Consider the following 10,650-nt stretch of genomic DNA (forward strand, 5'->3'; position numbering starts at 1 on the left):
AAAATAAAATCCTTAAATTATTTCTCATAATAATTATTCAAAAAATAATCTTTTCCAATTTTTTTTTTGAAAATTGTTTCTCATTATATCAATAATTAATCTTTTAAAATCATAAACTTATTTATTTAAAATAAATCATTTTATAAAATAATTTCTTTTAAGATATTTATTATCATAATACTTTAAAACTAACCCCTTTTTCAAAATAATTTCTTTTCTTATCATAATAAATCTAAAAATAATCTTTATTATATATTCTTTCTTTTAAAAACATCGCAAAATAGCTCTTTTTACAAAATAATTTTTTAAAACTATTTATCATATTATCATTATTTAAATATTATTCATTAACAAGCCTACACAGTTATCACAATCTTCATACCATAACATAATCAAATCACAGTATAGTCCAAGAAAATTCATAATAGGTCTAAAAATTAAAACGACAAGTCAAAGAGAAAGGGATCTTACCTTAAAATCATGTGCAAGCTTCTGAAACAAACAACATGCAATCCACAAGTGCAAACAACACGTTCTCCCTTACCACACGTTGATGATCTCACCCTCGTGTCGGTATTGTGCTTCACAAAGCTTTCAAAATTCATAAGAAAAAAATCTAGGGTTTTTGAGTGGAGAGAGTGGCTGCTAGGGTTCAGAGATATGATAAAAAAGAGGATTTTTCATGAAAAATATAGGTATTTATAGAGGCAAACCCGAAACAAACCCGTTTGACCCGAACCAGGAAACCTAGTTTGACTGAGAAAATCACCTTCGATATTTTGACTGTAACTTTCTCATCCGACCTCATAATGAGATGATTTAAGATTTTTTAGAAAGCTTTTGAAGAGACCTACAACTCTGGTCTTTTAGTTTTTCTAGATTCCAACTGCATTACTATGTAAAATATAGAAACTCTTAACTGGTTATTTTTTCCAGATTTCTCTTCGTGCATGTTTTGTGCATTTGCACTCATATATTTACAAATATATATTGAATTAATCTCAAATCAATTCTTATCATACTCAAACATCAAAATATGTTATTTTTTAGCATAAAACATATTTATCATTATTTATCATAAAAATTTTCAAATTTATGGGGTTTTACACTCCTCGACAGTGATATAGGCGATTCGATGGATTTATGATCGGTCATTCATATACTCGGAGCCAGTTTGATCCTTACGTTTATTTTTGCAAGTTGAAAGGATGTGCGCACATTTATTTGTTGCTTTATGTTGATGACATGTTGGTTGCTTCTATTTCCAGATCCGCTATTGATGAGTTGAAGATTCAGCTTTCAAAAGAGTTTGAGATGAAGGATTTGGGTGAGGCAAAGCGCATTTTAGGGATGGAGATCAGCAGAGACAAAGAGAGGGGTGGAATTTGTTTAACACAGGTGGCTTATTTGAAGAATGTTCTACAACGGTTTAATGTTAGCATGAATACGAAGCCAATTAGTGTACATTTGGGAGCTCATTTAAAGCTTTCAGCTGACCTTTCACCGAAGACAGTTGAAGATAGAGAGTTGATGTCGAAGACTCCATATGCGAGTGCGGTTGCTAGCTTGATGTATGTGATGGTATGTATGAGGCCAGATTTGTCATATGCGGTGAGCATGGTTTCGAGATACATGTACGATCCAGGAGTGGGTCATTGGGACGTCATGAGATGGATTTTGAGGTACATTCATGGTACCCTCAATTTTGGTTTGGTTTATGAGTGGGACACTAGAGGTGGATAGTTATGCATTGTCTATGTTGTTTCGAATTATGCCGGGAATTTGGATAAGCGCCGGTCTACAATGAGGTATGTGTTCACTTTGACCCATGCACCGGTGTGTTGGAGATGCACCTTACAGTCTATAGTGGCTTTGTCGATGATGGAGACAAAGTATATGGTGATTATAGAGGCTGTGAAGGAGGCTATTTGGCTTCTGGGACTTTTGGAGGAACTTGGTATTTCGCAACGGCCCGTCACCATTCATTGTAATAGCATGAGTGCTATTTATTTGACGAAGAATCAGGTTTTTCATGTGAGGATGAAGCACATTGACGTTCGTTATCACTTCGTTCGAGATGCTCTTGAAGATGGCGATGTGGAGATTGTGAAGGTCCACACGAAGGATAATCCGGCAGATATACTCACTAAGGTGGTTCCGAGCAATAAATTTGATCATTGTCAAAACTTGTTGTACATTCGTGATTGTTGAGGCCGTTGATGGCTATTTGGATGAACTACGGACGGCTTGATCCCTTGGGAGAGGGGGTACGTAGGTAACCACATTAGTGCAGCCGAGTTTGGAGAGACGACGCAATGGTGCTCTTTGTTTGGTGTCAGCTTAGTTTTGGTAAAACTTCACCGAGGTGGAGAATTGAAGAGAAACAGTCAAATTACAGGAAATCACAGAGGACATATTTTGGTTCTGTCCGGTCGACCGCGGCAATATGTGTGGTCGACGGGAAACGTGCATAGACTCAAGGAAGGCCTCTAGACTTTTGACGGTCGACCGCGGAAACATATGCGCGGAAACATATGCGGTCGACCGCCAAACCATGTAGTCATTTTTTAGTTTCTGTCGTTGGTTTCAGTCGACCGCGACTTTCTCTGCGGTTGACCGCGTATCGAGCTGGGCCTTGGGCTTTTTTTTCCTGTTTGCTTTGGGATTGTGTTTTGGTATATATTGAAACACGATTTTCTAGAATTTCTAATCAGAGATTTGAGATTGTACTGAGCATATTGAGAGGGAGAACTTGTGAGCAAGTTGAGAGATTTGGTTGTACTGAGCATATTGAGAGGGAGAACTTGTGAGCAAGTTGAGAGATTTGGTTTAGGGTTTATTTGAGTAATTTTGTGAGATTGTAAGGGAGAACTTGTGAGCAAGTTGAGAGATTTGGTTTAGGGTTTATTTGAGTAATTTTGTGAGATTGTAATCCTTTGTACTCTTATTGATTTAGTAGAATCTCTCCCCGTTGATGTAGGCAAATTGCCGAACCATGTATATCTTTGTGTTTGGTTTGATTTGTCATATTTTGGATTGGATTGTGCTCGTGTTTGGTTTGGTTATCTTCTCCCGTGACTCACGAACTTGTTTGGTTGTCGAGCACGCTTTCGCAAAGACGCGCAACAGCTTTAAAACCCTAAACCTAGTCACCTCTGCGCAATCTCCTCTCCACCACCACGAGTTGACAGCGATCACAGTTTCTGACCGCCACCGAGTGTAGATGCCAACTGCTGTTATTTCCCACCCTTGTTTCCATCACTTACCACTACAATGATGATGGGGGAAGACTAGATGATGAGTTTTATTAGTATTTTGAAGTGTTATTACTTATGTGATTATTTTTAATTTATCAACTTTTAATAGTTTTACTTTTTAAGTATATGACGACTTTGATTTGAATTATTTGGGTATTATTCTTAGTGATTTGCTTGGAATTTTTTATATTTTTCATGAATTATCATACTTTTATATGATAAATAATATATGTATATCATAAATTTCAAGAAAGAAAAAGTCCGTATAATCTGGTTAATCGTTGCATAATTCGATTAATCGATATCCGATATCAGACTGTATGCATAATGAAACTATATTTTTAGTACTTTGATTGTGATTCTCGTATGCCTGTTGAGTCAATTTATCTGCTCTGGTTGAAGGCTTATTACATATCGAGGAGAAAGATTGTGAAGAAGAGGTATTCGGGTATCCCCAGTCGAGGACATGATACAAAGTCGACATGAGAGAGCATTGTGAGTTGGTGTGCTCTAGTTGATCCGCCCCTAGGAACCTTGTACAAATCAGAGATATTTCCCAAAGATGAAGGTTATCTACTCACGGAGTAAATTAATTCCATAGCAAGTATGGATCCTAGATAACCATAGCTACCTAACCTCCCTTTCTTTTGTTGAGGTGATTATTATATGAGTATAGTCCTACATCAGATAAGATAAGAAAGAGTGATGAGTTTAAATAAGAGTTTTGATCAATACCTGATAGCTATAGCTTTTGGGTTAAAATTGATTTCTAACTTCTGTTTAAGGTCCATTAACTCTAGATTGGGCCTGATTCCTCCCCCAGCAAGTAGTATCAGAGTTAATTTCATGGTCCAAGTAATTAAAAAAAAACAGATGATCTTCGATGTGAAGCCTTAAGGTGTCGGGAAAATCAACGGATGCCCGTAAGAGTGATATAGTCTAGTTAACCACCATGAGTGAAGTAGTAGAAGTTCGTACGGATGTTTAATAGCTATGTGTTGAATGCATTGTTTGGTTAGCCCACGAGTGGAGTGGTGCAAAAGTTCACGAATTGGTTAGCCCACGAGTGAAATGGTGCAAAAAACTTAGTGAATTCCGTGGAAGATTGAATTATAATTTAATTAAAATATACTCATAAATTAAGGGAGAGTTATTGAGGTGATTAATATGTGAGTATAGTCCCACATCAAATAAGATAAGAATGATAAGATAAGAAAGAATGATGAGTTTAAATAGGAGTTTGAGTCAATTCTTGATAGCTATAGCTTTTGGGTTAAAATTGATTCTTAAATTATGTTTAAGGCCCATCAATTCTACACTGAGCCCAATTTCTCCCCAACATCTTTTTGGTTTTCTTTTCTTCATAGAAGCAGATATTTCTTACTTTGACAGCTCACTCGATTGTCGCTTAGTCGGTGAACATGATAGTACAAATGAGGAGAAACATCGAAGGGGTTCTGAAGGAGAAAGAAGGAATGGCTTGCAACACAAAAGGCAAGCAAGCGTGGAACCACGAACAAAACAGTGCTTGTGGGCCCCCATTGTCACCTCTTTTGCTCGCTATCCAAATAACAAAAGGTACTGTTTGGTGTTTAGTGTTTCCCCCAAAACAACCAACAAAGATCTGTACATGACCTCAGAGAAAATTCACTCATTTGGAGGATACTTAACAACATTCCAATTTCAATTTTAAAATTGGAAATTGGGTTAATTTCTATATTATTGCACTGATTCAAAAATTTATTTATATTAATCTTCTAACCATTTACACTAATTTTTGTTATCTGCACTTCTTTTCTATGTCCTTAATTAATTTGCACTAATTTAAAATTTATAGCAAGACACGTACGTATAACATTTAAAGTCACATGCATATGATCTTATTTTCCCTGACAATGCCACCTCAGCATCAGGGACCCACAGATTGGCTTTATGCACAAAATACCCCAAGGGGCAAGGCCGCAAGGAGGAAGGTTGCCTAGTTGGTTATTTATAGAATATCAATAACTTCCAAAAGCAAACACATATGACTCTTGTTAATATAATTCAGAGGAGAAAAAAAAATTAGCATTATTTTAATGCTAAAACATCTCGGGTTGCTGTGATGTGTGACTAGCTTAACATTTATTTCAACGTCATGCACGTTGCTAGGATCTCACAAAGGGCGCACATGAATCTTTAGAGCACTCACATTAGCAAATAGAACAAAAAGTGAGGTTAATTGAGAGAGTAGAATATTTGCATGACAACTTGAAGTGGAACCCCAATTTGATGACTGATGTTGTGGAGGCTCATTCCCTACGTTTATGGGACCAAACGCTTGCGCGTGATGCTTATGTTGGTGGCTTGGAACCAATGAAGGGTCAAATTTCATGCACCATTACGCAAGCACATGGCAAATTTATGAGATAACCACGCTCAACTTTCAAAGTGTCACAGAACCCCCTTCATGGGACAATAGTACAGGACAAACTAATGTGGGTCGTATCTTTGAGATTCCATCCATCATCAATGCTTAAAATTTACATATCGTTTGTCCCTTAATTGGTTTCCTCGTTCCTAATTTATTGGTTCATTTTTATTTTTGCTAGAGTGTAATTCCTCGAAGAATACAAAAGTGCCAAGTGAAGAATTCACAGGGGTTCTATGTGCAAAATTCTAACTAAACTCGGCTCGTAAGAGCAAGTAGCTCTATCTATGGGCCCTCCCACGCGGATTATAAGGATCCTATGAGATTTGGGTCCTCATACAAAGACTATCTTTTTCTTATTAGTGTCTTTATCAATCATTATGCTTTCAATATATTAATATATATATTTTTTATTGTATGCTGTTTAATATCCCAAATGCCGGGGACAAAGCCATGGAAACATCCGCCATAGAACATTAACTTTTCCTCGCACATAAAATTAAAAGACTTAATAATGAATTAGAACCATCTAAAGACATAATTATGCTACAGATCAACTTTAATAAAATGCGTTAAGTTCACACGTGTCATTATAACCTCCAACTGTGCATCCCTTTTTAGAGTATTGATTGATGATTATAATGATTGTTGTTTGGTCTCATTATCTATTCGAACTTTATGAAATCGGTGGCTGATCTGAGGCGAAAATTAAAAAGATCAACTACAAATAAAAAAATAGTTGCACTTAGACTTGCAATTGTTTGTTTTATTCGAATTGTAATATTCGGTGAAGAGTAATTATACTATATAATATAATATACTATATATATTAGAGAGAGAAATGGCAGAACTTAGTACCAAGTTGCTTAAAGCAACGTGGTGAGGTGATGTGGCCTAATCTTGCCCCTATACATCTTCAACCTCGAAGAATAAGCCTCAAACCACCCTTCACTAACGTCCAATGGTAGATGTAGGGACAAGATTAGCCACACTACACTACAAGTTGCTTTAAAGCAACTTGGTACCACAGTTTACCATTTCTCTATAATATACGCTATCATTATAAATACGCTGATGATACGGTAGGATATATATATAATTATAGGATAGTATAATGATATACTACTAAGTATATATATGTATATATATAATATACTACATGTGAAGAGTATATAAGTATTAATTCATGATCTCAATAACTTGTCAGAAAATAATTTCGGTTTAAGGTAACATGTAAAGTAGGGTTGTGCAATCGGTCGGTCCGTTCGATTTTTGGCTAAAATTAGCCAAACCGAACCGAGCAGCCTATCATTCAAAACCGAAGCGAACCAATTCAAGTCAGTTCGGTTCGGTTCAGGTCGGCTTGTTTGGTTTTCACTTAGGTACAAATGTTATGTCCAAATGCAATTTCACCTCTAATCTGTTGACGAAGAAATAAATCTCTTACACTTCAATTTATTAAAATTCATAAACTATTAAATGCTACTGAATATTAGATGTAGAAATCAAAATCTTATTCCTACTAAAGATTACATAAATATTTTTAGAGACAACTTACATAAAGAATTAAAGTGATCTCAATCTAATAGACAAAGTAAATAAAAAATATGTAGTAACTTGGGTGTTGGATATAGTTTCTATAAAATTATAAATCTGATTCAAAGAGAAGTCTGATCCAAAAATGTATCAATCAAGGAGAAAATCAGGAAAATATTAGAATCAACATTATAGTTTAAGTTTCTTACCTCCTAAGTGGATTGGTCCAAAGTAGAAGAAACGAATATGTAATAGAGAGGGATAGAGAACTAGAGATAATGAAAAGCCCTAGAAATAGAAAGGACACTATTATTGAGGTATTTTATCGCTATCAGGTCGCGTGAGAGAAAAATATATCAAGCTGCAGAGAAATAACTCTATATGAACTATACTGGCTCGAGTCTAAGCGGATGTAAATAATAATTAGAATGAGTAATACAATTCGGTCGGTTCGGGTTGAAAAAACTTTACCCTGACCCAAACCGAAATCTAATAAAAACCGAACCGAACTGTTAAATTTCTTCGGCTTTGATTGGTTTGTTCGGTTCAAACCGAAGTAGGCTCACACCGTAATGTAAAGTCATAAAAAATAGTATACTCATTTCAAAACAAATGATTGTAGTAGGATGATGTTACTTTAAGCCAGAGCTCAGATGATCTCTCACTTCTTTGCTTTATTTATCAAGACTGGATCACAAACGCTTCGGCGAGTCATGGACCCAAAGGACCAAGTGGTTACGTTTTAAGGCTTTTAAGTTGTTGTCGTCATCATTAATTATGAATTATTATTGTTGTCGATATTTGGTATGCTAATTAAAGAGTTTTAGTTACATAATCTTTCGTTTGCTAATGATTTTCTATTTAATGTTAAACCTTGAAAATATAATTATCTTTTCAGCGATTGGGTTAAACATATTCTAGAAAACGCTAAGAAAGAAAAAATTCAAAAGAAAAAACGTAAATACAATTAACACAACACTTAAGTCATGATGCAAAAAGATTTTTGTAGGATTTGGATCTTGAGCTCAGATACAACATGCTAATTATAAAAAGATTTTATTTACTTAGCGACTGATTCAATTCGTAAAGGTAACACCATACATATTGACTGCTTTCTCTGTATTTCAGCTTCTTCTTTTCCCCGACTTTTTCTTTTCGTATTTGCCCTCTTTCTTTTTCTGGTTGAATGAAGGCTGAGGCTTTTGACCTCTTTCATTTTCTTTAAAAAAATAAAGACCATCTGCGCGTACACGTATTTTATGTTGTTTAATGCTATGTAATGCTGTACTTAGACCATCTCCAACTCATTGCACCAAAATGGTGCAAATTTTGCATTAAAATGGTGCAAAAGTCACATTAAACAGTAAAACATCTCCAACCCATTCCACCATTTTTTGCACCAAAAAAGAATATTCTCAGTATATTCTCACTTTATTCCCTTTTATCTATTTTTATATTAATTGAGAGGTAAAAATAAATATTTAAAAAATTTTAAAAAAAGTGAATAGTAATGGGGCGGATGAACAGTGCGACGCCATATTTGGTGCAGCACTGTTCATTTGCACCAAAATGGAGCAGAAAATGAGGCTGGATTGAAGAAGGAACAGTGCAACAAAAAGCACTGTTTGCACCAAAATGGGGCTGGGTTGGAGATGCCCTTAGCACTTAAACTGTGAAATCATAATATTGCAAAATAATCTAGAGGCTAGTCGTCATCAAACAAGCCCAAGAAATCCCCAAAAGACATCCACTCACATCCTTTTTCACCCCTATTAAAAAAATACAAATAAAAATAAAAATAAAAATTTTGCTGCAAGAATCCTAGCTACAAAGTAGGGATAACTTCCTCTTCCCTCCCTCCAAATGTTGGGGCCCTGAGCCATTCTAGGGGCCCCTTCTTTTTCCAACCCAAAATTAGTTTTTCCTCTTTTCCCCCAAGTTAACCAAAACAACACCCCAAAAAAAAAAAAAAATCAAAATTACCCCCCAAAAATTTGGTGGAAAAAAAAAAACAACCCATTACTCCGATCACGATTCCCCACAAGCCCATTTCCGCATTTCCCATAGAACAAGAAACTCCTCCTTCGAGCTTCTTCTTCATCATCATCATCATCGCCACCACACCGCCAATGGCTTCATCATCAACAGAGGAGACCCCTCGACCGAAACGAAGAAAAAGAGGGAGTAGCGAGCGAGGGGTGGGGAGAGAGAGGAGGGAGGGAGAGTGAAGAGAGTAATGTACAAGGACAACCAGCGGTGGGTCGTCGGCGTCGAGGAAGAAGAAAAGAGGCAGCAGCAGCAGCGTGGGAGTCCAGCGTCCGCAGAGAGCCAGCAGAAGGTCGGCCGCCGCCGCCGCATAAAAACCATGTCCGACGACTCCGACCCACCAGCGCCGACGACCCAAGCCAGCCCTCCGGCTCACCCACGGCCGAGAAGCTCCTCCCCAACGGCGACTTCTACACCGGCCAGTGGCACCCCACCTCCCCCACGGGGTCGGCAAGTACCTCTGGACCGACGGCTGCATGTACCGAGGGCGAGTGGCGCCAACGCAAGACCATGGCCGGGGAAAGTTCTCCTGGCCCTCCGGCGCCGCCTACGAGGGAGAGCTTCAAGTCCGGCTTCATGGACGGCAACGGGACCTACATCGGCATCAACGGCGACAACCTACCGCGGCGGCTGGAGCATGAACCTCAAGGCACGGCTCCGGCAAGAAGAGCTACGCCAATGGCGACTGCTACGACGGGGGAGTGGCGCGGTCCGGGATGCCAGGACGGGCACCGGCCGGTACATCTGGAAAGAACGCGGGAACGAGCTACAACGGGCAATGGACGTCCGGGTGATCACCGACGCCGGGGGTCCCTCATCTGGGCCAACGGCAACCGGTACGACGGCCGTGGTGGAGGACGGGGTGCCCATGGGGAACGGGAGCTTCAGGTGTGGGGACGGGAGCCTGTACATTGGGATCTGGAGCCACGGGGGTAGGGACGACTGGGGAGGCGGAGGTGCGGAAGGAGAAAGAAGGGGATATACTACCCGTCTCCCCTCTGGCCAGCCACTCGCCCAACGGCAGCGGACCCCCAGGCGATATTCGGACAAGGGAGTTGCCCGAGTGCAAGATATGCGCCGGGTGATGGCCGTGGGGGGTGATGCCGTCGCAGAAGAGGCTGAGCTGGTTCCGTGGCCGACGCGCCTAGGCCCAGGCGGAGAGGGTCGGTGGACAGCTTGGCCGGGGGGAGCAAGGGGGCGAGGAGGGGGGTGGGGAGTGTAGAACACCATTATGGACGGGGTGAATAACGTAGACAGGCATGGTGTCTGGGAGAGTGAAGGGGATGGGGATGCGGGCGACGGGGGGTCGGTGATGAGCGGGGGAAGGAGCTCGACGGATTCGACAGGGAGGGGGGAGGAGGAGCCGAGGCTGTCGAGGAGCATTCTCTCTCTTTTTTTTTT

The 10,650-nt window shown here is 39.2% G+C and overlaps 1 protein-coding gene across 1 annotated transcript; it reads left to right on the plus strand.

Annotated features, from left to right (window-relative positions):
* Window positions 4,691-10,471, plus strand: LOC109847167 (phosphatidylinositol 4-phosphate 5-kinase 5-like). The gene is given in 10 exon segments (XM_020416409.1): window positions 4,691-4,835; window positions 5,165-5,238; window positions 9,271-9,667; window positions 9,670-9,809; window positions 9,811-9,864; window positions 9,866-9,898; window positions 9,900-9,956; window positions 9,959-10,018; window positions 10,021-10,095; window positions 10,097-10,471. Coding segments are annotated over 10 exon segments (1,410 nt in total).

The sequence above is a fragment of the Asparagus officinalis genome, chromosome 7 (genome assembly GCF_001876935.1).
Source record: "Asparagus officinalis chromosome 7, Aspof.V1, whole genome shotgun sequence".
In the NCBI taxonomy this organism is placed as follows: Eukaryota; Viridiplantae; Streptophyta; class Magnoliopsida; order Asparagales; family Asparagaceae; genus Asparagus; species Asparagus officinalis.